The sequence below is a fragment of the Heteronotia binoei genome, chromosome 1 (assembly GCF_032191835.1).
Source record: "Heteronotia binoei isolate CCM8104 ecotype False Entrance Well chromosome 1, APGP_CSIRO_Hbin_v1, whole genome shotgun sequence".
Taxonomy (NCBI): domain Eukaryota; kingdom Metazoa; phylum Chordata; class Lepidosauria; order Squamata; family Gekkonidae; genus Heteronotia; species Heteronotia binoei.
The window spans coordinates 203,874,609-203,900,735 of record NC_083223.1 but is presented as its reverse complement, the minus strand read 5'-3'; the positions used below and the strand labels follow the sequence as shown (position 1 = coordinate 203,900,735).

Here is a 26,127-nt window from a genome sequence, read left to right as displayed (position 1 = left end):
TTGATTATGCTGTGAGGTTTGATTAATGTTTCTTTCCTTTTTTTATTTAAAAAATACCTTATACTGAAACTCTTTAGGACAAGATTAATAGGATAAATTTATTCATTTTGGAGGAAAAATATATAAAGCTCAAGGAAAAACCCTGTTTCTACCTCTGCAGTATGAAATTTGTCACTAATAATTTTAAACTATGCCCTTTTATGCTTCTTCTGTCTCTTTTAGCTTTCTATGCAGGTCTTTGATGTAACAAAGACAGTTCCAGACAAGATTTCAGTTCATCTAGGAAAAAAAAGCCTTAAGTCTTGAGGCAAAATGCAGTGTATTTAAAATTTATACACTCCATAATGCCTTTGTTCTGAACTTGAACATCATGCAAAACTTCTCAGTTTTCTTTTGCCTTACAACTCTGAGCTCATTTGTTTTCCTGCTTTCAGCTTATTATAATGCAACAGTGAGTTTAACTGGTGGTTCCATCATTTAACTACATGCACAGTCATGGCTGACCCTTTCTGATCAATTGCCAATCCATACAGGTTTGACTGATAAAAGAGCCAATTAGATTTAAGCAAATTAAGGGACATCACCAATGTCAACCACTTATTAAACTGAATGGCAAATTCCATGCATACAAAACACTAATGCACCAATACCCATTAAGAGCTGAAACCCTAACCCCATTAGTAACTCCAGACCTCTAAAGGGGAAGGGTCAGCACAAAGTTTCATATTTATAGATTAACATTTGGATTCTGTTTTTATTTTATTTTTTAATTATTTCCCAAGAACTCTTGAACTAGCACTGGAAAACAGAAGGGGGTAAATAAAATTGGAATTCATTCTTGGGAGAGAATTTTTAAAAGTTGTTGATTTTAAGCACAGAACTTACTTCAAATAAATGAAACATACTTAGCATTCAGCTTCTTCCAGTTCCTACCATAACTAGCATAACATACTTGAAAGAATAGGGCTTCTTAATATCTTTCCATATAAACCAAATGAACTACCAAAGAACGTTATTTTCACTATTTACTTATTTTAAAATTGTGGATTATGCTCTTGAAAATGGAAAACTCACAAGTTGCACAAAATTAGCTATGATGGGAATTGTTATTACCTATGTCAGGCTGTATTTGGTTTTCTAAATTAATATAGTTTTATGTTGAGAGTGAAGTGAACAAAAACAAATTTCTCCTGATTACATCATGCAGTCAAACTCTTTTTTCAAAAGCCAACTTGAATATTATTGCCTGATTCATGTGGAAAATGTTCCTCACATTACCAGTGAGCACTCTTTCACACCAGCTACCTTTGACTGATAATGTACCTTTTGAAGAAATGCATTAATCTTTGGAGGTCTAAACTGAGCAAAACTTTCACCTTGAGTTGTAAAAAACTTTTTCTGTCTCTTCGCAGAGAACAGGAAGCAGGAGTGAAAATCAATTCAATTGCTTTCCAACCTCACCTCAACCGCCTTTTAGAAATTCTAATAGGTCTAGCAAGAGACAATGGAATGATCAAGATTACCTCCCCACTCCCCGCAGCTAGACTGGCAATATTTTAGCAGGGAACAGAGATCTGGAGGGCTTAAGAAGCTAGACAGACTTCAGGAAAAGCATCTTTGACCTGGGTTGACCTGGTCAGTAGAAAGAGAAAGAGAGAGGATTAGGCTTCCCAACCCTCCCGCCCTGGCGGGGGACCCCAGGTTTCACAGCCTCTTCCCCCGCTCCCCCAAAAAATGGAAGCGGGGGGAGGGGGGAGCGTGGCGAGCCATGAGTTGTCCGGACACAGGACGTAAAAGGACATGCCCGCGTCAGCGTAGAAATCCATCCTCCTCTCGGTCTCCTCGGTGGCAATGAGCTTGAAGGGAGTGTTGGAGCACCATTTATTCTCAACGTCCGCCAGCTGCTGGAAATCCATCCTCGCCTCCTGCCCTGGCTGCCTTCAGCCTCCTCCCGCCCTCCTCCTCTCTCCTCGGCGGGTGACTATATCCGATTCTGCTCCCCTCTCCCTCTAGGAAACTGGGCACTCGGCCCTTCAGAGAAGGGGGAGGCAGGACGGGGCTTAGAGCTGGGGGGATGCTCCAGGCACCCCGCCGGCACTTCGGGCTATGGCTCCCGGCCTCGGCATTACTTGCAAACTTCCATGTATTGTTTACATGCTGGGTGGCCCGGGCGGCAGGCTGCCTCGCTCGCTCTCCTTCGCCCTCTTCTCTCACTCGTTTCCCCCCGCCTCCTGTGGCCGCTCTTCAGCAGCCTGACATTGGTTCAGCGTGGCTGCGTTGCTGTCAGTGTGGGTCACTTGGCGGGTATGGGTAAAAGCTGGAGCGTGGCGAGCTGCGAGTCCAGGTCCATCTGAGCCTCATGTCCAGAACCCCCTTTGGAGTTCAATTATGCTTGTCACAGCCTTGATATTGGCTCCACCCCTAATGTCTCCTGGCTCCACCCCCAAAGTCTCCTGGCTCCACCCCCAAAGTCCCCAGATATTTCTTGAATTGGACTTGGCAACCCTAGAGAGGATAAAACTCCTGGGAGCAAAGAGGAGGGTCTTTTCATGCTGATTCCACTGAGGCAGACAGAATTCTTACCTGAGGCCCATAGAAGGCTGACATTTCCATGTATTGGCCTATGCTCCTGAGCAGAAGCTTCAAGGTAATGGGAACCATTTAGAGCAATTGTAACCTTTTAAGCTAAGGAGGCTGCCAGGGCATCTACTAAGAAATGTATAGAGGGAGGGACAGAGGAATTACATTTTACCCTTTTCATTTGGATCCCTTCCTCAGTCTGGTGCTGTGCTGAGAGTATGTGTTTCTTAATAAATGTTTTATAACTTTCCATGCATGAGAGCCCCGTAGTGCAGAGTGGTAAAGCTGCAGTACCACAGTCCAAACTCTCTGCTCACGACCTGCGTTCAATCCCAGCAGAAGCTGGGTTCAGGTAGCTGGCTCAAGGTTGACTCAGCCTTCCATCCTTCTGAGGTCGGTAAAATGAGGACCCAGCTTGCTGGGGGGAAAGTGTAGATGACTGGGGAAGGCAATGGCAAACCACTCCATAAAAAAGACTGCCGTGAAAACGCTGTGATGCAATCACCCCAGACTCAGAAATGACTGGTGCTTGCACAGTTTAACTTTACCTTTTACCTTTTTATGCTTGTTCTAGCAGTTCTCTGTACCACCTCAGACCTCCATCATTCTGGACATGTCACTTTCAAAAAGGAATGCTAGGAAGAAGCAGGGGGCAGTAAGTTGGTGAGTGGCTGTTCTCTCAGTGGTGCTCAAGGCAGTAAGCTGCCTCTATGGCAACCAGAAGCTGGATAGCAGAAGACACAAAGAAAACCAGGTGGGTGGCAGGTGCCAGGTAGAGACCTTGGGGAGCCACTTGGACCCAAATGCCTTGGAGGGCACTGTAAAATAGGACCGGCAGGTCAGGATTGTCCACACACCTGAATGAAGGTTGGACCAAGCCTGTGTGAAAACTGCTTTTCCTTCCAAAAGAGTACCTACAAATACATGAATGCTCAAACTTTGGAAACAGTACTTTAGATCACCTTCAGCTATGCTAACAATAATGACATATTTCTTTTATATATATACTGGTTAGTATTGCATTTAAAATGTAGCATTAGGGTCAGGAGTGTTAATGCACTCAAAACAAAATGATTATAATAAAATATAATGGCAAGGTAAATATGGATTGTAGAATGCCGTATATATCAGTGCTTTTCTCTTTTGTGCTGGTTCATTTATTATTCATTTCAGTATGAATCACAGTCCACTGGACAATGGGATGGAAAATTTCTTTAATAACTTTCAGTGCTAATTTAATTCTACTTAAACACACATAGTCTAGTGAATGCCACATGCTTTTCAGCATGATTTTATGTGTAAATCAGGATAATATGTTTTCAGATCATTAAGTAAAAGGAAGCATGAACTAAAACCTATTTAATCAATGAGGTATTGCTTTTAAAGTACCACAAGGTCATAAAAAAGATCATTTCAAAACTATAAGTTTCCTAATTGTAATCAACAACAATCAAATGATGAAAGCTGTCTCATAATTCCTAAAATAAATCGGCATAAATACATGCTTCACTTCTAAGATGTTCTATCTCTTCCTTGAGTGAAATTATTGGATTGTTGCTCTCTCTCTCTCATTTACCTCTAAGAAATCAACCAAATAGTCGGTGCAGATGAAGATATCTACACTGAATATTTGAAATTAAGCACAATGTTGTTAAAGCTCCTCTCATGAAACACGTAGACATTTATTTACAGTCTTCAATGGCAAACCACCCTGTAAAAAAGTCTGCCATGGAAATGTCATGATGTGACGTCACCCCAGAGTTGGAAACTACTGGTGCTTGCACGGGGAACCGCCTTTCCCTTTTTATGAATGAACTCTGGATTTGAGCACACTGCATTAAACTGGGTCTTCTTCCCCAAGAGTTTCCAGAGAAAGAAGATAGTCATCTGTCTATTTACATAAACCACTGAGGCTCAGCGACAGAACACACAGCCCCAGGGTCAATGCCTAGAATGTCCAATTAAAAGAATCTCAAGCCCTGTCCACATGTGATATATATTCTGCCTGAAAGTATGTACATGTATTTGTAAAGAAACAGCCAACATACATTCAGTTTGTAACTGAAACCAGGGACCAGGGCCTTGATAAACATAGGTTTAGGTGATTTATTCAGCTGTACATGTATTTTAAAGAAATGATTTGTACATGGTTTGTACATGTGCTCACTGTGACTTGTGAACAAGCTACTGCTGTGAAATATCTTTCTCTGACTGAAACTTTCAAAAACTGTTGACAGTAAATGGAGGCAGTAGTGAACTAGATGAGCCCATAGAAAAATGGTATTCAAATAATATATTTCCCTATCTATCTATCTACCTACCTATTTCTTTCTCACCTTTTCTCATGGTTCAAGGCAGCTTATAATAATATTAAAAACCTCTATCTCAAGAATCCTTACAACAACCTGAAAGTAGATAAGTACTATTATCTCCAATGGGCTGCTGATGGTTCCTCAGATCACCCAGCGAGTACTCTTTTTCCCCCTCCAAATATGAGACTTTTAAATGTTTAACAAGACAAGACGTTGGAGATCCATGAGCAGATCCCCTGTTTCTTTTTGCATGAGTGAAATACCATCAAGCCACAGCCAACTTATTGTGACCTAAAGGCAAGTGAGAAACAGAGGTGGTTTACCACTGCCTTCCTCTGTAGAGTTGTCCTTGGTAGTCTCCCTTCCAAGTACTGACTGCTTAGCTTCTGAAATCTGATAAGACCAGGCCACCTTCCCTCCCCCTGTTTTTCAACTTTTCATTAATAACATCTGTAGTTGCTCCTGACTTGAAATGGGAGCGGAGTATTGAGGAGGTTAAAAGTTTTCCATCAAATGGTTTCCTTAAAGAAAATGGTTTCTCCAGATCTACAGTTAGAAAAATTTACAGGCACCTGCAATTTTTTTCTCTACAGGGGACAAACAGCAGCTCTAGCAGTGTGTGTGTGTAATCCCCCCCCCCTGATAAATGGTGTGGGGGAAAGTACAAGTACTATGGTTTCAATTCAAGCTAGCCCTTCCCCCTGCAGTCACTGTTATTAAAAGAGACAGAAGATCCAATCACAGAAATTCATCATCTTTTCTTGTTAAATTCTAGGATAGTATTTATGCTTTTGAAATAACTGCACCGAAATGCAGCACAACCTGCTGGTAAGAACATAAGAGAAGCCATGTTGGATCAGGCCAATGGCCCATTCAGTCCAACACTCTGTGTCACACAGTGGCCAAAAAACCCCAAGTGCTATCAGGAGGTCCACCAGTGGGGCTAGAAGCCCTCCCACTGTGCCCTCCCAAGCACCAAGAATACAGAGCATCACTAACCCAGACAGAGAGTTCCAACAATATGCTGTGGCTAATAGACACTGATGGACCTCTGCTCCATATGCTTATTTAGTCCCCTCTTGAAGCTGTCTATGCTGGCAGCCACCACCACCTCCTGTGGCAGTGAATTCCATGTGTTAATCACCCTTTGGGTAAAGAAGGACTTCCTTTTATCAGTTCTAACCTCACTGCTCAGCAATTTCATTGAATGTCCACGAGTTCTCATATTATGAGAAAGGGAGAAAAGTATAATCTTGTAAACCTCTATCATGTCACCCCACAGTTGACATTTCTCCAAGCTAAAGAGCCCCAAGCGTTTAAACTTTCTTCATAGGTAAAGTGTTCCAACCCTTTAATCATTCTAGTTGCCCTTTTCTGCACTTTTTCCAATGCTATAATATCTTTTTTGAGGTGCGGTGACCAGAATTGTACAAAGTACTCCAAATGAGACCACACCATCTATTTATACAGGGGCATTATGGGGACAGCTATGGCGAACCTAGGCAGTATAATAAAAAGTAGAGATATCACCCTGCCAACAAAAGTCTGTATAGTCAAAGCTATGGTATTCCCAGTAGTAATGTATGGCTGTGAGAGCTGGACCATAAAGAAGGCCGAGTGCAGAAAAATAGATGCTTTTGAGCTGTAGTGCTGGAGAAGAATCTTGAGAGTCCCTTGGACTGCAAGAAGATCAAATCAGTCAGTCCTAAGGGAAATCAACCCTGACTGTTCCCTGGAAGGTCAGATGCTGAAGCTGAAGCTGAAATACTTTGGCCACCGAACAAGAAAGGAGCACTCACTGGAGTAGACCCTGATGCTGGAAAAGACAAGCCAAAAAAGAAGGGGATGGCAAAAGATGAGATGGCTGGACAGCATTATTGACGTAACTAGCACAAATTTGAGCAGACTTCGGATGATGGTAGAAGACAGGAGGGCCTGGTGTGACTTTGTCCATGGAGTCACAGAGAGTTGGACTAGACTGTGCGACTGAACCACAACAAATTATGATACTGGCTGATTTGTTTTCAATTCCCTTCCTAATAATTCCCAGCATGGCATTGGCCTTTTTTATTGCACTCTCAACATTTTCAGTGAGTTATCTACCATGACCCCAAGATCCCTCTCTTGCTCAGTCTCTGCCAGTTCACACCCCATCAACGCTTATTTATAGTTAGGATTTTTGGCCCCAATGTGCATTACTTTGCACTTGGACACAATGAACCTCATCTGCCACATTGACGTCCACTCACCCAGCCTCAACAGATCTCTTTGGAGTGCCTCACAATCCTCTCTGGTTCTAACCACCCTGAACAATTTAGTGTCATCTGCAAACTTAGTCACTTCACTGCTTACTCCCAACTCCAAATCATTATTGAACAAGTTAAAAAGCATGGAACCCAGTACTGAGCCCTGCAGCACTCCACTGCTTACCATCCTCCACTGCAAAAATTGCCCATTTATACTTACTCTCTGTTTCCTATTAATTAGCCAGTTTTTGATCCATAAGAGAACTTGTCCTTTTACTCCATGACTCTCAAGCTTACTAAGGAGCCTTTGATGAGGAACTTTATCAAATCTTTCTGGAAGTCAAGGTAAACAACATCTATTGGGTCCCCTTTGTCCCTGGTCTGGGGTAGTACTGGAATTATAGCACCTCTCACAGCAGCTGTTTAAAACTGACTCAAGTGCCAGAAGGCAGTTACTATTAAGACCCGATTCTGTACAAAGTAGGGTTGCCAACTCCAGGTTGAGAAATTCCTAGAGATTTGGGGAAGAGCTTAGGGAAGTTGGAGAAAGTGGGGGGAGCTCATCAGGATATGATGCCATAAATCGATGGTGCGGTCTCATTTGGAGTACTGTGTGCAGTTCTGGTCACCGCACCTCGAAAAGGATATTATAGCATTGGAGAAAGTCCAGAGAAGGGCAACTAGAATGATTAAAGGGCTGGAGCACTTTCCCTATGAAGAAAGGCTGAAACGCTTGGGACTCTTTAGCTTGGAGAAACGCCGACTGCGGGGTGACATGATAGAGGTTTACAAGATAATGCATGGGATGGAGAAAGTAGAGAAAGAAGTACTTTTCTCCCTTTCTCACAATACAAGAATTCGTGGGCATTCGATGAAATTGCTGAGCAGTCAGGTTAAAATAGATAAAAGGAAGTACTTCTTCACCCAAAGGGTGATTAACATGTGGAATTCACTGCCACAGGAGGTGGTGGCGGCCACAAGTATAGCCACCTTCAAGAAGGGGTTAGATAAATATATGGAGCACAGGTCCATCAGTGGCTATTAGCCACAGTGTGTGTGTATATATAAAATTTTTTGCCACTGTGTGACACAGAGTGTTGGACTGGATGGGCCGTTGGCCTGATCCAACATGGCTTCTCTTATGTTCTTAAAGTTCACCCTGCAAAACTGGGATCTGACCTCTTTAATCTGGAGATCAGTTGTAATTCTGGGAGAATGTGACATATATGCTCTAGAACAAACCATGGAAATTGAGAGGCTAGGGACAACACAAATAGCAAAGAGTATGTCATTCTATTTTTGTAACTGTGATTAAGTGAGAAGTATCTAGAAAGTTTTTTTCTATTTGCCAACCACAGAATGTTATTTTCAACTTCTTCTACTGAATCCAACCACTAAGTTGAGCATAACAAAAACCGATTGTGTATCTTTCGTATAGGGAGGAGCCAAAAATTTTCATCCTTATTTTCAATTTGAGTGAAATGCATTCCTTTTTAAAGATACCTTTCCCAAAATGTGCATTCATTTTCGCCTGTTTTGAATTGCACGGCTCAAAGCTCATGCTCCATAAAGTCATCACAACTAGCCTCAGTATATAAATCTCTCCAGTTGGTTTTGATCCACATAGTTTTGTTTACTACTGTTCAACAATATGCATCACGGTGTAGTGTCATTCTTTTTATTGCTTGATTTCATAGTCTTACATCATCTTATTTATGAATATTACTGGTGAGGTTGGTGATACAAATTGCAGTAAGGAGGGGAAAGTACAAATTTACAGTACAGTTTAAAATGTAATTGTAACTAATATTTCTAAATGTGGGAGAAAAATTATTTCTGCTGATTCAGCAAAATGTTCTAAGTGATTTATAGAATATAAATATTAAGATCAAATTAAGGACATTAGTTCTATTCTGTTTTAAAACTGTTGGTCAATAATTTATAGAACAGATCAATTTTTTTCGCTTTCTTTACCATTATTCTGATTATTATTACATGTTTATCCTATCTTTCTGCCCAGAAACTCTTGGCTAGGTACATGCCTCCCCCTCCATTTTGTCCTCAGAGAGAACGAGAATATGGATAAATTACATAATCCTTACTCAAATGGATCCAACCCATCATGTATTCATCGTATTATTGCCTCCATTAGTATGTTTTGTAGACTAGTATACTATTTCAAAATCTTGCAAAACTTATTTGAGAAGTGACACAACCCTTCACCCCACTTCAAATATTTAATTGTGTCAGACTTTCAAGGTAATGTTTCAGTTCTATGCAAGAATGTTTCAGTTCTATGCAATTATACTTACCCCCAGGAGGTATGGCAATTGTTACTGGATCACTTATCATGAAGCCTTGACTATTGGAAGCATTCACTCGTATGGTGTAGTTTGAAAATGGGATTAGTCCTCCAATGGGCACCCAGGTATTTGCTTCTTTACTGGTATGTACAATTTGTGTGCCATTTAACACAACAAAATCGCCACTAGCTAGAAGAGAAAGAGAGCAAAAACTGACAAATTCCTCTGTTGTAGAATTTTTCCCATATACAAACACAGGTTTAAAATGCATACATAATAAAGGCATGGCGATTATAAACCATATGAAAAAAAGTATAGTCAAAGATTTCCATAGGAAGCAGAACAGAACAAGAATCAAACTCTGTAAGGTAAGAGGTGCCTAGTAGTAGTTTTATGAGTTCAAGGCTGGATCAGGTCCCATTCATTGTCATTATTAACAAACTGGATTAGAGAGTCTATCAAACACAAAGTAACACCAGTTGTGAAAAGCTGCAAACACTTTGCAGGATAGACTATGCATTCTAATCTAGCAATGCCAGTCAATATTATTCTAACAAAAATTTCAAAACAGATTTTAAGTTTTCTGCTTCAGCAAAATAACCTAAGGGAATTTTACAAAACCAAAATGTTCCAGTAAAAGTGGAAGAAATGTTCATGGAAGTCCTAAACAGGGGGGGGGGGGGGGGGGGGGGTAGCAAGAACGCACAGGATTGCAGTTCCAGCTGGCTTGGCATTAGGGGGTGTGGCAAAATATGCAAATGAGTTACTGCTGGCTTTTTTCTATAAAAACAATGGTGATGTCATGGGGTGCAGCCTAATATGTAAATGAGTTCCTGCTGGTCCTAAATATCCTTACTAATAAAATTCTGTTCAATAAAATTCAACTGGAATATATGTTCTGGGCATCAAAATTCTTAAAATTAATAAACTGAAAAAGATCAAAAGGATAGCTACAGTATTGATTGAGGAAAATATTTATATCATGCCTCCATTTTGGGTTGCCTTTCTTCTCTCTCCTCTCTTCCATCTTGAGGTAGTGACAACCTCTGTTCTGTATGTCACCTGAGGTTTTTGGCCCAATACCATAACAAAGGCAGGAGAGCCAGCAGAGTGAGTTGCTTAATCTCATCAATTTACTGAGAAATTATACCTATGGGCCATTGAAGTTAATGGTAAAACATAGGGTGGAATGTCTGGGGGATGGGAGGAGGGGGTTTGAAGGAGATGCACCAAATTTGCAAAGTAGCTGCAGGAACCTCTCCCCCAAAGAACTCCCAAATCCCCCCTTGTCATTTTCCCTTGGCACTGCACTTGCTGCTTCCGAGGAACCCTTTCAGGTAGCCACCCTCACTACTAGATCCCCTGGCTTTGCTGTCTTCTGCATGGGTCCTTGAGGTTTTGAGGTGCTGGTCTTTAACTGGTGTATCTGGAGAGCTTGGGGGGTTCTCTACCAAGCTGAGTAAGTCCCCCCTGAGCACGCCCTCTGGCTCCCTGAAGGGGGGGCTTCGTTTCTCCCTGCCCACCTACCCTGGTACCTTCTATACTGCGAATCCCTGGGGGGTTTTTTTTGGGGGGAGGGTGAGCCCACAGTGCTGGGATGGTCTGAAATCCCCAGGGGGCCTCTCCCAAACTGTCCTCCCAGTTCAACCCCTGGGACTGTGGGAGGGTCATGGATCTATCACACTTCCTTTCTTCACTTTCCCGCTTCTCTCTCCTCTGGATTTTGGGGTCCCTGGGTAGGCTGATGGGCTTCCCTGATTTCCCCTGACCTTCTGCTGTGGGTTCCAACTGGGCCTGTACCACAGCTTCCCCTGCCCTCCTAGAGCCATTTATATCTTTTCAAACCTTGTTGTGTCTGTGGCGCCTCTCTTTAGGTGCCTGCTGCCCCGGAGGATACCCAACCCAGTCCCCTTGGCTATGGCCTTGCAGGGCCCTCTGTTCCCAAGATATTGCAGGGGTGGAGGAAGCCCCTTTGCACTGGAGTGCTGTTGTTGGGGCTGCTGGCCCTTTAGGTCTTGGAGCAATTTCTGTAATTTGCTGTCCAACGTGCCAAACTGGCTGGCATAGCCCAGCAGCAACACCAGTCTTGCAAAAGTAAGTGCATGGCTATGACTGGCTGTTGGAGATCCCTCTCCCCCTCCCTCTCCCACCTTCATCCCAAAGAAGTGAAGGAAGAAATGGGAAAAGCCCAGAAATGACAAGAAAAGAAATAAGTGTACTCCCTTTAATTTCTAAACCCCCTTTCCTGCCACTATTCGGGAGCCTTGTATACTGCTGAATCCTTATTCGGGCAGTTGTATTTGGTTCCCAGATAACATCATTGATTCTGATTTGGCTGAATTGTGCACTGAATGCAGCCAAATAAACTGGTATTCAAGTCTGTATTTGTTTCAGCTGAACCAAATGCACACCCCTAGTGGAGGGCTTATGGCAAGCTTCTGAATTCAGTGATTCATTGCACCCTTTCCAATGCTAAACACCTGGAACTCTTAGTATTTGCCTCATTAATTACAAAAGTATGTTGATAGGCAAATAGGTTATGTCAAATTCTGCTTCATCCACATTGAACTTAACTATATGTCCAGCACCTCTTTGCCACTTTTGTTTTTTTGGGTTTTTTTAGACACAATCTTAAAATGGATCTTCTGGCCACCAGTATTAAGAATCAGTTTGGCACCATCAGTGTAATTGTTATTTCTTTAGCATATACACTATTTTCCAAGTCCTTAGGTGCAGTGTTTGGAAAAGCCTGTTTTGCTTTTACTTTGCCTTACATTAAATTTCTGTCAAAAGAACATTCAAATGCAAGAGCATGCACTTAGCAATGTATAATCAATGATCTGCAGACCTTGCAGGTTCTTCCACTTCCCCCTCCAACTGTGGTCCCCAATGTGTGTGAGGGGGTGGGGTCAGTGGACCAACAGAAATAGCAAGGTGGGTATCTGAAGTGAGAAGTCTATCAGTTGAAATTGGTAACTCCTCTTTTGAAGATTTAAGTGTCCTTAAATGTCCAGAACTACATGGCTAGATACAAACTGAAATATGTTATTTCCAACATCAGACATAATATAAAAAATGTACCAGTCTTTGATTTTGAATTTACTCACATTTTAATTTCACTGTGCATGTATAAAGTGCTGTCAAGTTGCAGTCAACTAATGGTGACCTCATAGGATTTTCAAAGCAAATTATTAAGCAGTGGGGGGTTGCCATTGTGTTTCTCTGCAAAGTCTTCCTTGGTGGTCTCCCAGCCAAGGACAAACCCTGCTTCTCCCAAGATTTTACAAGATCCAGCTATACCATACCACTCCACATCTCTTTTTCATTTCATTATCACATTAAAAAAGGAGAAGCAACTTTTATCTTTTTGTACAAACTATTCTAAAGGGAGCCAGTGTGGTATAGTGGTTAAGAGCAACAGATTCTAATCTGGGGAACTGAGTTTGATTCTGTTCTCCTCCACATGAAGCCTGCTGGGTGACCTTGGGTCAGTTACAACTCTCAGAGTTCTCTCAGCCCCCCCCCCCCCAAAAAAAAAGTCTAGCTCACCACCTAAAAGAGATAGAAGATTGCTAGACAATTTTCAGATCTCCTAGCAGTACTACACACAGTGCCATACAATTATTATTATTATTATTATTGTTGTTGTTGTTGTTGTTGTTGTTGTTGTTATTCCCAAATCTGGATAACCTAGACAACCCCAACCTTGTCAGAACTTGGAAGCTAAGCAGGGTCAACTCTGGCAAGTCCTTGGATAGGAGAGCTCCTTGGAATATCAGAGCCAGAGATAGGGCCTTATTCAGCCACTTTGAGTATTCTCCAGGCCCCCATTAGGGGTCAGTCACCAGAGATCAGCATAATTTACAGGTGCAATCAGATACAAAAAACCCCCAACCCAATACCAATAATAATAATAATAATAATAAGTAGTAGTAGTAGTAGTAGTAGTAATCTGTTCTGAAGATAATATGGGGAAAGGGTTAAAAGCCCCCTCATGTAATCTGGCCACAGTATTAAGAATCTGTCTTCTCCACTGCAACAAGGAACTATATGTACAACACTTTCATCTATGATTTTCCTTGCTAAAACTGGTATTTTTCAACTGTTAATGTTCAGTCTTAAACTCCATGTTCAGTTATATAACAAATACTAGTATTTGTTGTTATAAAATGCTGCTGAGAAAAAGCTATCAGCAAAGCAACACTTTGTTCTAAGTTGCCTAGATAACAACATTAATACACAGTAATTATATAATTAGTTGTAACATTAAGCTCTAGTTATAGCAGAATGATTACTTGGCAATTATGAGAAGTATATAATTACTCAATAATTATGAGAAGTATGTAATTACATAACCATTTTATTCAGCTCCCAAAAAAATGAACTTGCATATTTATAATGAGTTAGGCAATGCAGCAGTACAAATTGCTCATTGCTTCATATTCAAACAGAGAAGATGGTGACAGATTTCCTAACATGAATTATGCACAGAACAAAGGTTTCTTATCCAAGCAGCTTGCAGTACTGGCAACTAAAATATTAGCAAAATTGGGGGTTGGATTTTTTAAAAAATGGATGCAGGCCCTCAAATTACTCATGCTGAGAGTGTCACACAGTTTGCGGTTTTGGCACTTTTCATTGCATAAACTTGACTTTCAGTGGGCTGGAAAATGCAGCCACATTGGTTCAGCCTGAAAGAAAGTGCGACACTGATAAGCATTTCATATCATTTGATGGCATTCCTGACTAGTCTGCCTCAGCTTGGATCCTATTTGTGAGTCTAAGTGGCTAGTGCTTTCCTCTTTCCATTTGTCATGTGTGTCCTTTTCCCACTCCACTTGCAATTCTAAGCTCAGCAGTTTGACAAGAATGTGCCTCATGCTCATATAAGCAATAGTTTGGGATACCTGTGGATTTCAAGGGCAGCTATTCTACCTTCCTCACAGTGGTTTATGCCAAGTCAACTACACATCTTATTTGGTTCAGTCTTCCTTTCCTAATGCAGTCCTCAGCCAGAATATTTCCAGCACTCTCTCTCTCAGTTCTGTAGAAGGACATGTCTCTGAAAGAGTTAAACAACAATATCTTCTGGGGCCAGCCTGTCTGCTTATTTACTGCACTGACCTTCCTATTACCTTAACCTCCCATCCTAGGTTTGCTGTATCACAAAAGTTTGCTGTACCACAAAAGTTAAAACAAACTTCAAAAGACACATTTGACTCTTTTGTGTATATTCACTGGATATCTCCCCACTCCCACTGCTCCCTTGCTTGTGATGCTGAAGACTGACTGTATGAACAAGGATCCAAGTGGGCAGCCGTGTTGGTCTGAAGCAATAGAACAAAGCACCTTTAAGACCAACTAAGTTTTATTCAGAATGTAAGCTTTCATATGCTCCAAGCTGTTTATCTTATTACATAGTAGGAGTAAGGCCCGTTGTGACAAAAAATACAATGGGCTCTAGAACGCCCCTCCCCCTTGCTATCTTCCACCCACTCAAGTGAAGGCATGCACTTCCCCCCCCCCCACCCCACACACACACACCTGAAGGGGAGATGATGTCTGTCATTTGGATAACAGTTTTGATTCTGAATGACCTCCAGCTCTCACCTAGGAGAAAATGGCATTGTATCTGTCTGAGGTCTCATCCCTCCTCAAACCCCACCCCTTAAATCTCCAGGAATTTTCTAACCTGGAATTGGCAGCCATATCTCCTTATCTGTCCCTCTTTCAGCTTTCCGTTGCCTTCCCCCTCCATGCACCTTCTACATAGGAAAATGACAATCTTTCTTCACACAGGTGGGGTGGCGGGGAGACCAAAGCAGCTTACATCATTCTCCTCTCCCCACTTTGATCTGCACAACCTTGAAAGTTAGGTTAGGCTGAAAGTCTGTGACTGTGACCAAAATCATTGCCAGCTTCCACAGCAAAAACATTGGTCCGGCAGACCCTGCTCTGAAGTCCCCCCCCACACACACACAACCTTGGCTTTCACACCTCCATCCTCACCCTTACTGTCTTCCCACCTACCCTGCAGCTGAAACAGACACTGGCTTCCCATTCCACACATCCCTGCCAGCATATGTGTGTGTGTGTGTCCCAGTGTCTGTGGTGGCTTAAAGCTCTGAAACAGGTCCAGAATGCTGAGAAGGAAGAATAATGGGAGGGAGGGGTGCAGGGGGAGCATAACGACCGTCACACAGACACTGAAGTACATCATTCCTTTTGTTTGCAGTGCATTGTTGCCACCTTTTCCTGTCATATCCAGCCTTGTGGTGTTTAGTATCAGCATGAGCTTGTAGCATGATTTTTTTTTTTTTTTTGGCTTGGCCTGGTTGTGTTATAGAGTATGCACATCAAGGCAGGTATTTTCTGTAGGGGGAATGTATTTGATTATCGTTTTCCATCTTCTCCCTCCTCCCTGCAGTATCAACCTGGTAAAAGTACAGTCTTTCTCCACAAAGGGGACAGAAGCAGGAAGCAAGCGACCTCAGCAGGGTATAATGACACAGCCCTCACCTGGAGATTAGAGTAACCCAAAGAGCAATGTGGAAAAGTAAAGCAGGAACAAAGCCAAAGGCATCCACGAACAACCCACCTTACTATGGAAAACTTTATATAAATAAATTACTTGTTAAAGAGACAATAGTTGTAATACATAACTACAAAACCATAAATAAGACAAGAACATATCCCACGAAGACAAAGTCTTATATCTCAAGCAAAAGTTCCTTTCTTGTTGATAGAAGTCCGGGGAAAGTCTTGAAAGGCCGTGAAATACGATTCCAAGAAGAATCTTTGTGGGATATGTTCTTGTCTTCGTGGGATATGTTCTTGTCTTATTTATGGTTTTGTAATTATGTATTACAACTATTGTCTCTTTAACAAGTAATTTATTTATATAAAGTTTTCCATAGTAAGGTGGGTTGTTTGTGGATGCCTTTGGCTTTGTTCCTGCTCACCTGGAGGTTGAGCAGGAACAATGGTTCTCCAGGCAGAAATGGCTAATTTTGAGAATGGATTCTATGCCATGGTACCTGGCTGAGGTCCCACCCTTTCTCAAACTCACCCTCTCCAGGCCCCACCCACCAAATCTCCAGGGATTTCCCAACCTGGAGTTGGCAACTGCTAATTCACATTAGCTGTCATAGAGGGACTGCTGCTGAACAGGAGCAAGCAGCTGGGCCTAGTTAAGTCATGCCAACTGGGCAGTGCCGGAATAAACCCTGTAGAGGCCCCTAGGAAGTCAAAATCTCACAGCCCCCTTGCCAATTATCTTAGAGACAGAGTGCCTGCCCCACTGCAGCCTGCAGGCAACTTCTCAAAGCCCCTTTGACAAAGCTGTGGGGGAGAGGCAGAGAAAGGCAAACTTGGCGAGGACGCCAGCCTCATCAGGCAACTCAGGGAAAGAGGGCCTCAGTTTCTCGCTGCACGCAGGCCCGGAGCTAGGGGTGCCTGTGCCACTAGGCGGAATCCTGGACTTCTGCCCCCACTATGTTTTTGTTTTCACGCACGCCCCAATGATGTCATAATGACGTCACTGCCCTCCCCTCCCCAGTTGCCCGCCCGCCGCTGTTTACTTTCCCTCACCTGCCCCTGTCCCCTGCCTGCCGCCATCCTCACCCACCTCCTGCACTGGCTCGGCAAAGTCCAGGGGGGTGCATGGCAGCGATGTCATTATTGTCAGTGGCACGCACCACCTCCCCTGGACTTTGCTGAGCCTGCAGCTGGCACAGATGGTGGGTGGGGATTGCGCTGGTGGCGGGCAGGGGACGGCAGCAGATGAGTGGAAGTAAATGGCAGTGGCTGGTGGGCAGCCGGCGGGCAGGTTGGTGGCCACAGGGATGGGAGGGTTCCCCGGCTCTTCCTACCCTCAAGTGCATGAGAGAGAGAAAGAGCTGGGGCCCAGTGGCTGGCTGTTGGGAAGAAGCAGTCAAGTCTCCCCGCCCCCCCCCCCCAAATTTATGTCCTGCCCCCCCACCCCCAAATTTCTGGCTACTGGGCTGTTCTGCCACCTTCCTTTTCTCGGCTGCCCAGCCAGGGAGCATTTTTTGAGGGGAGGGGATTCTGCCTCTTGGTCGAAGAAGGGCTCTGTTGAGATGGGTCGTGAGGCAGTTGAGCCCCAGGGATTTTGGTTTTTTCGGGGTGTTTCAGGGCAGGATGCAAAGGAGAGGGGGTGTTGTGTGTGCTGTTTCTGGACTGGCACCTCCGCACTCCCTGTAAGCAGAAAGCTAGCACTTGAAGGAGCCAGGCTGGAACCCCGCCCCCCGCCCCCAATAGTGGGCACTTTCTGCTGGCCGGAAGGCTTCCAGGCAGGGAAGTTTTCGGGAACCAGGCTTCTGGTGGGATGGGAGCCAGGCTGGGGGGTTTAGCGCAGGGGTGGCCCCCAGGTGCCAGATGTGACTCTTTCACACATATTGGGTGGCTCTTGAATCTCCTACAGCCCTGCCAGCTGGTTTGGAGAAGACTTTTGCCTCTTTAAAACACTTCTCCGCGCCAAGCCTGCCAGCAGCTTGAAAAATACATGTAAAGTTAAAGTTGCTTTCTTTCTGCATCTCCCCCATCTCTATTTCCCTCGCTTCCTCCTTCCCTTCCTTCCTTGTGGCTCTCAAACACCTGATGTTTATTCTATGTGGCTCTTATTAAGCAAGTTTGGCCCTTCCTGGTTTAGCAGGTTATTTGGGTTTAGCAGCTAAGTGCTGAAGGCACATGATGCAAGCAAACCTTTCTGGGCTGTGGGCCAGAAAACACAGCCTCTTTCTCCTTGCAAAGCTACTGGGAGTCCTTTATTGGAAGGAAGAAAAGAGTTTCATGCTAGATGGGAGTGGGTAGAGAGAGGTTTGGTCTCCCAATCCGGGTTTGGTCAGAACTTTCCTGGAGTCTTAAAGGTGCTACTCAATTCCTGCTTTTTCCTAGAGATGGGATGCCAGCCGCTCCTTTGAGCCAATGCAAGCTCCAAGAAGGGCTGAGTCATCAATTGCCAGGTGGAGGGGCTGCTGCTTCTGAACTTCTGGCTCTCTTCTCTGGACCTCCCATGTCCCTCCTGCAGATGGGGTGTGTGTGTGGGGAGGAGAGAGACGCTCCCAAGAATCAACCCTGGAAGGAACCTTCTTTTGCAGGTACAGCAGAGGCCCCTGCCGGAACTCCCCTGCTCTGCCGGAACTCCCGGCCACTGAATCCACCCTCCCCCTCCCCCCCAAGAGTGAGGTCCCAGAGCCTCACGGACCACCAACAGAGCTGCCCCATTGGAAGGAAGCTGTGCTTGGAGGGGAACTCCACAGGGGGGAGTCCTTCAAGGAGAAAGGAGGGGGCTTGTGGGGGGGAAGTAGGGTTTCCAGGCCCCCCCTAGACACCGGTGGGAGATGGGGGGGGTTAGGTTGGCCAGATCCAGGTTGGGAAATTCCTGGAGATTTGGGGAGGACAGGGGCCTCAGATGGAACAATGTCACAGAAACCCCCCTTCAAAATAGCCATTTTCTCCAGGGGGGAGTGGACCCTCTAGTCTGGAGAGGAGCTGGGATTCCTGCGGATCCCCCAGCCTCACCTGGAGGCTGGGGAGCGGAGAGCTCTGAAATTGACCCCCTGAGCCTGCACATCATGGAACCCCTGCTCTTTGCATTTCAACACTTCATTTCCATTAAAAGGTTCAGAATCTGGGTTTGGGGAATGAAAGGCCCCAGAGCAGGGGCAGCGGGGCAAAAAAGCTGCTCCCCAATAGTTGATGCAGTGAAGTCCCACCCAGTGAGGGGGAGACAGACTATCCCAGACTTCTTACAACAGGTCCTGAGGAGAGGCAGTAGTGATCAGAAAGGCTCCAGGAGAACCTCTCAGTAGAGAACTGTCTTGCTCAAAGGTCTGTAGCCTTATGATATGGTTTTGGCCTGGCAGGGCCAGCAGTAGGGAGGTCACAGTGAGGCTATCCAATGGTAGTGGGAAGTGGTGACAGTGTCAGCCAATAGCTGATGCAGTGAAGTCCCACCCAGTCCCAACGAATGAGGAAGCTGGGATTTCCCAACATGAAACCAGTTTTATGTCTATAGATACTAACCCATCTTCCACTATATTTTAATGTATTTTTTTTCTAATGGCAAGCTAGAATGATGTTATAACCTCTTGAGAAACTAATGCCCTCTATTTAAACCCAGAACAAAGCCAGAATGATACCCAGATTTATGGCATTTCACACCTATGACATCAATCTGCTTTTTATCACCCTCCACTGTTGTTTCAGCCCTGTTAACAACACTAACAAACACAGACCCCAATTTATGATTCTTTTAATCTGCTAAAAACATTTCCATGACTCTATATACCAACTCACTGCCCACTTTCTCTATATTTAGGACTGCTTGGAATTCTATTTTTGTCTGATGAAGTCTACTTAGAGCATATGAAAGCTTACAGTCTGAATAAAACTTAGTTGGTCTTAAAGGTGCCACTTGTCTACTGCTTTGTTCTATTGTGTGAACAAAGGCAGCAGAAATATTGCAATCCTTTTCCAAGGGCCAATTTAAACATCCATCTTGGTTCTGTGTCCAGTGATCGGCTAAAAGCTCAGGATCAAAATATAATAAGGAGCATGGCTGATGTACTAGGAAGGCAGTATGGACTGACTGAAAATGATAGCTGCCCCAAGATTAGGTAGCCAGGACACGCGAGGTGGCCATGACACAGCGGATGAACATATGGTTGGATATAGCTTGCTTTTCTGCTGGTGAAAAAAGGAAGCAGGGGTCCACTATGATTCTTCTTATGAACTAACCAAAATTACTTGTGGGGGTCCTAGACCAGAGACATGTGGGACTGAGGTTGTAATGAGGAGACAAATCAAGAGAGATTGACACTGATTTCCCACTCACCTTATGCCGCTCTTATGTTCCTCTTCTCAGCGAGGCTTCCTTCCGATTTCACACTATCTGCCCCAAGGCTGCAAGTAACATCGGCATTTTCATGCAGCAAACAGAAACCTCTAAAAACCAGTTTCTGTTTGCCATGCAAAAATGGTGACATTACTTGCAGTCCCGGGGCAGATAGTGTGAAATCGGAAGGAAGCCCCACTGAGAAGAGGAATGTGAGAACATTGTTAGGTGAGTGGGAAATCGGTCTGAGTGAAAAAGTTGTCTGGATCCAACTCATATTACTCAGTTCTTTCAAAATTTTGGTATTTAAAAAAAATACTTAGTGCAGATACTTCTGAAACAAGCAAGGAACAGAGATCTTAGCGTCATTTCCCACAAGCAAATAGGGCCATTGTTTTGGTAGAACATATCCAGCTGCACTTGGTTATTCTGACAATGAATCTATAATAGTCTTTTTTTTCTGGAGCTGAATGAAGAATAGATTTTAAAGGCCTTCTAATTAAATGCATTGAAATAGTCCCTAGACTAGAACTGATTTCTCATTGGTGTTGCTCTGTTCCTGTGTGGTTTTGTGATGCTGTCTTTTAAGGATTATGATGCTGTACAAGGAATTGGAAGGAGCCCCGTGTCAAAATGCGCCCGCAGAGCAACTGGTAGGAAATCATTTGTTTGCACTGGGCGCAAACAGAAGCCTGGAGGTGGAGCAACACTAGTGAGAAATCAGTCCAACTCTGTTTTTTTACTGCTAAGTAATACACATGGCTTGTTCAGTCTTCAGCATCACAAGGAAAGGAATGGTCAGGGCAGGGGAATATTATCCAGTGAACATACATAAAAGAGGAAAATGGGTGTTTTGAAGTTTGTTTTAACTTCTGCAGAACAGCAAACAGAATCTTAGAATGGGAGTTTAGGACAACAGGACAGACAATGCACTCAATAAGAAATTTATTTAGAACTTGGTCAGCATTGTCAGCATTATGCCAGCATTTCAAGCAGCTACACCAATGCAAATGTTTATGAATGAATGCCAGAACCAAAGGTGATCCTCCTTGATCTTCCTTGTTCTTTTGTTGTGTCATCATTATAACATAGAAAATTCACATGGAACAAAGTTGTATGCTACCTAACCAAGGGTTTCACTTTTTCCCCACTATGAAGTGGATGTGCATGATGACCGACCCTATGAACTGACACTTCCCTTTGACAACATGGGCCAGCCTCCCATTGTGCTTATGAAGATCAGGTTTCATAAGCGGCACTAATAACTTGACAAGGAAATGCCATGGAGAGCAATGAAGTGGGAAGATAAAGGCAAGTTTTTCATTCCTTATACTGCCTACAAGCTATAGGTGGATCATGCAGCTTCCTATTTTTAAAGGAGACTTTTATCTCAAAGGCTCACAGTTCCCACTGAGAAGAAGAGGATGAAAAATAAGTGACCCTTTGACTTGAGCGTATTTAGGGACTTGTTTTACACAAGCAGGTTCACAAAGGAGATGTATTATGGTCAAGAAATATCAGCAGGATTTCATATTCCCTGCTGTGTGAACAGAGGTGGGAAATGCACAAACAATAGATACTGAAAAGCTCATTTAATTTTTTTTTAAATCTACCTCACGCCACAGTTTTTAAGTATGAGTAAAGATACAATTTTATGTGCCATGTTGTAAGCAAAAATTGGTTAGCAATCTGGGGATAGGGCTTGGGTGAAAAAGGATCAATAGAGGTTAAATGCAATGAATAAGATTAAAAAATATTTTACCACAGACAGTGATAACAAGCAGACAACTGTTTTGTGGTGATAAAAAAATTAATACCAATGGTGTTGGGGTGGCTCAGAAGATTTGCAAATAGCTTAAAATAGCAGCTAAAAAGAAAATGGTTACCAATTAATCCAAATCTCCTTTCTGATTCCAGAAGAACAGTGTTCTTGAAAGAGAAAACTTGAATGATGGGTAGGTATAAACCAAAGTCAAGAAGCCTCCCATTCCCAGATGCACCTAGACACTCCAAATTTCAATCTCCAAAATTGGAATGCTTGGAGTTAATCAAAATTATTTGAGAAAAAGGAAAGAGCCAAAAAGAAATCAACCTCTGTTGAAATTCTAAGTCAAGTATTTGCAAGATCACCAAGGACTGCGCTATCTGTTACTAGAAGCAGAATCACAAATAACGATGAAATATCCTTTCTCTAGGCAGAACACAGAGAGCTGGTGTGGTGTATTGGCTAGAGGGTCAGTCTAGGATTTAGGATTAGGAACAGGCAGGAACTTTAGAAAGGTAGTTTGGAGTTCAGTGCAACCCCCAAATTGAACCTAATGGGCCCCATCTGAACCAGTCTGGCAAAATCAGTTCCTCCTTTCCCCACTCACAGCTGCTGGAATGGCCTTGGGTTAGCCATAGCTCTTGCAGAGGTTGTCCTTGAAAGTGCAGCTGCTGTGAGAACTCTCTCAGTCCCACCCACCTCACAGGGTGATGTGGGGAGAGAAGATATAGGACAGGGATGGCCAACAGTAGCTCTCCAGATGTTTTGCCTACAACTCCCATCAGCCCCAGCCATTGGCCATGCTGGCTGGGGCTGATGGAAGTTGTAGGCAAAAAACATCTGGAGAGCTACCGTTGGCCACCCCTGATATAGGAGATTGTAAGCCGCTCTGAGTCTCTGATTCAAAGAGAAGGGTGGGGTATAAATCTGCAGTCTTCTTCTTCTTCCTTTCTCCTGGCTTCATTTAACCCTTCAGTTTTCTCCCCTTCTTTGAATCAGCAGGGAGCAAAACTGAAGGGTTAAATGGCTGCCAGCCATTTAAACCTAACAACTGAGTGGTGGACCTTCATCATTCAGCTGTCAGGTTTAAATGGTTGGCCTCAAACAGCCAAACATCTGTAAAAGATGTGTACACTCAATGTGGATGATACCCAATATTCCAATGGATGAATGTGCATAATAATAGGAAATAATTGTTAGAAACACTGTGCAAGAGATGTTTCAAAGCAGCTATGCATCCTTTTTCTGAAGTACCAGTAGGTGCATAAAACTCCTGTGGATTGTTGGTGCATGAATTACTGCTGTCCTGGGTATATCATCCTATGGGGTTCACTAGACTGAAATAACATAAATGGGTATCCTTTCCCATTCTTCTTATAATCATTGTCACAAGAATTTTAATGCCTCATATATTCCTGTAATTTTTTTTCCCTGTGAGCTGTACTGTTTTGACCTTTTCAATATTCTGTAATTTGACTGGCTGGCCATTTCAAATTCTTTCCTTTTTACAGCCTTATTAACTTGTGGGAAAGAGGTGAAATGGACAGCCAATCAGAATACATAATATTGCAAAGGTCACAGTAGTACAGTATAGCAGCATGCAGACATGGAATACTATCTATTAAACACTGGCATTCCAATTTCTTATTCATGTTGCAAAGATTGTGATGGGAATGAAAAATGGCACAACATCAAGCCATTCATGGCAAAGACAGTCATAGAAAAGGAAACAGAGTACACCAATATCTCTCCGCCCCCGCCCCCCCCCCGGAAGACAGGGAATTGCATGACAGTATCTGCTCTGATTCAGAGAACATGCAGCAAAATATCCTTTATTGTTAATTCATTCTTCTAATAGTCTTGAGTTGCCTGGATTAAGGTAATGCACAAAAGAACTGCTAAAGAAGTCAAGATGTATTAAAACTAATTTTAAAATACTTCTACATCCGGTACAGGAGCTGCCTGCATGAAACTCCCAAACACACAATGTGGCTGTAAACAGCAGCTGTGTATGTGTGTGATTAACTGGGATCATAGAACTGGGGAAGAGTTTTTCAACTTTTCCTACTCCTGTGCCATTTCCTCTATCAAAAATGTCCATCCTGGCTGTTTTATGTGCCTGGGGTGGGGGTGGGAGACTAAAAAAACAAATAGCTATTTTTTTTTTCACATGGACACATGAAGCTACTTTATACTGAATCAGACCATCGGTTTACCAAGGTCAGTATTCTCTGTTCCGACAGGCAGTAGTTCTACAGGGTCTCAGACAGAGATCTTTCACAGTACCTACCACCAGATTGGTTTGGTTTTGTTTGTTTTTTTGTAAACTGGAGTTTTCAAGGATTGAACCAAGGACCTTCAGCCTGTAAAGCAGGTACCTGGCCACTCAAACGTGCCTCACCACTTGCCTGGTAGAGTTTAGAGCATCTGTAGTTAAGGTAGCATTTTTGATCAGGGAAATGTTGTGGAGAGAAAAGATCCAATCAGCACACATCAGCAAATAAGTAAAAGAAGCCTGTCTTCCTTCTATTACCATCCAAATATCACTATAGCACTTGAAATGTTTTGATATTTTTTATGATTTTATGTCTTAATATATTTTTATATTTTATGTTATATACATGAACATGAAAGCCGCCCTGAGCCTGCTTTGGCGGGGAAGGCGGGATATAAATTGAACAAATAAATAGATAATATTGGCTGAGGCTCCTCTCCTTCCTGGTCTCCTGGGGAAGCAAGGAAAGAGTCAGAGCTTTCTTTCCCAGTTCCCTGGATCCCATGGGAGAGATAAAAGAAAGCACCTTTAAGCCCAACATGCTATTTTAAGCATTTTTTTATTTTAAGTTTAGTTTTTTTAATCTTTAATTGTCTTTGTGTGCTTTATAAACTTTATATCTCTGCTACCTGGCATTACATTTTATAACACACATAGCCCAGCCCGACAAGGTTTCATTCATGTCAAATCTGGCCCTCATAACAAATGAATTCGACACCCCTGTTAAAACAAACATCTTGAATGAGGCCCAGAAACACGCATTGCTGAAATGTCCTCTCTTCTGATCAAGCCCATCAAAAGATGGGCAGACATATTCTGAACAAACTGCAGTTTCTAGATAGCCTTCAAGAACAGCCCCATCTTGAGTGCATTACAGTAGTCTAACCAAGATAAGAAATACAGTGATAAAATAAGTTTTCAGGTTCTAAAGCAAATGTAGAGGATGGGTGTTGCAGTCTTTTCAAGTCCAAAGGGATTCATTTGTCCTTTAATCTAACCTTCATTTCTCCTTTAATCATAACATCTAATGGTTATTGGTGGTTCTCTCTCCACAGATTTCATGGCTCTACTTTAAACCATCTATAAGACTTAACCCCTGTTCTCCCTGATTATCTGAGAAAGTTTTTAGAATCAAATAACTGCCACAGTCCACACCAGTACCAGGCACTACAACTGGTCAACATGAATCTACAAAAAATTAGTAATCCTTTATTATTACTATTATTTCTTCAACACAGTAAAGTTCCTAACTAATTGTCTATAGTGTACCTTCTGTATAGGGGTATGCAAAAGGTGGTATTCTTTGAAGTTCAGGTATATTGAACCAGAAAAATATTCGTATTTCCCAATATTCCCAAATCACAATGTAGTATTTAAATTCAGGAAATATTCAGGAACCTAATTTTTTTTCAGCTTCGTTATAATGGAGAATCAATCCATATAGAGTGAAGAAGACATTTGTATTGTATTCTCCGCCCCACACAAACACTTTGACTATTTCCATCTGCTTTATTTTCATTTTGCACTGCCTTGTCTGCCCAATTCCCGCAACTCTGGTTACCCCTACCTGTTGACACACAGGGAGCTTCAGGAGCAGATGAATTTTGGTGCCATCAGTAATGGTCTATGAGTATAAACTGAGATGGATTTTAAATTGTCATTAGGTTTTTAAATTGGTTTATTGTATGTTGAATATTGATGTAACCCACTCTAAACCTGCTTGCGGGGTAGGGTGAGCTAAAAGATCAATAATAATTTTAAAAAAATTAAAGAGGGTGAGTGAAGAAG

At 42.9% G+C, this 26,127-nt stretch overlaps 1 protein-coding gene across 1 annotated transcript in view; it reads right to left on the bottom strand.

Annotated features, from left to right (window-relative positions):
* USH2A (usherin) overlaps positions 1–26,127 on the bottom strand; it is a 1,244,521-nt gene that overhangs the window by 485,069 nt on the left and 733,325 nt on the right. Inside the window, exon 38 of the mRNA XM_060246775.1 lies at positions 9,451–9,630. Coding sequence (XP_060102758.1) covers positions 9,451–9,630 — 180 coding nt within the window. The remainder of the gene's footprint in view (positions 1–9,450; positions 9,631–26,127) is intronic.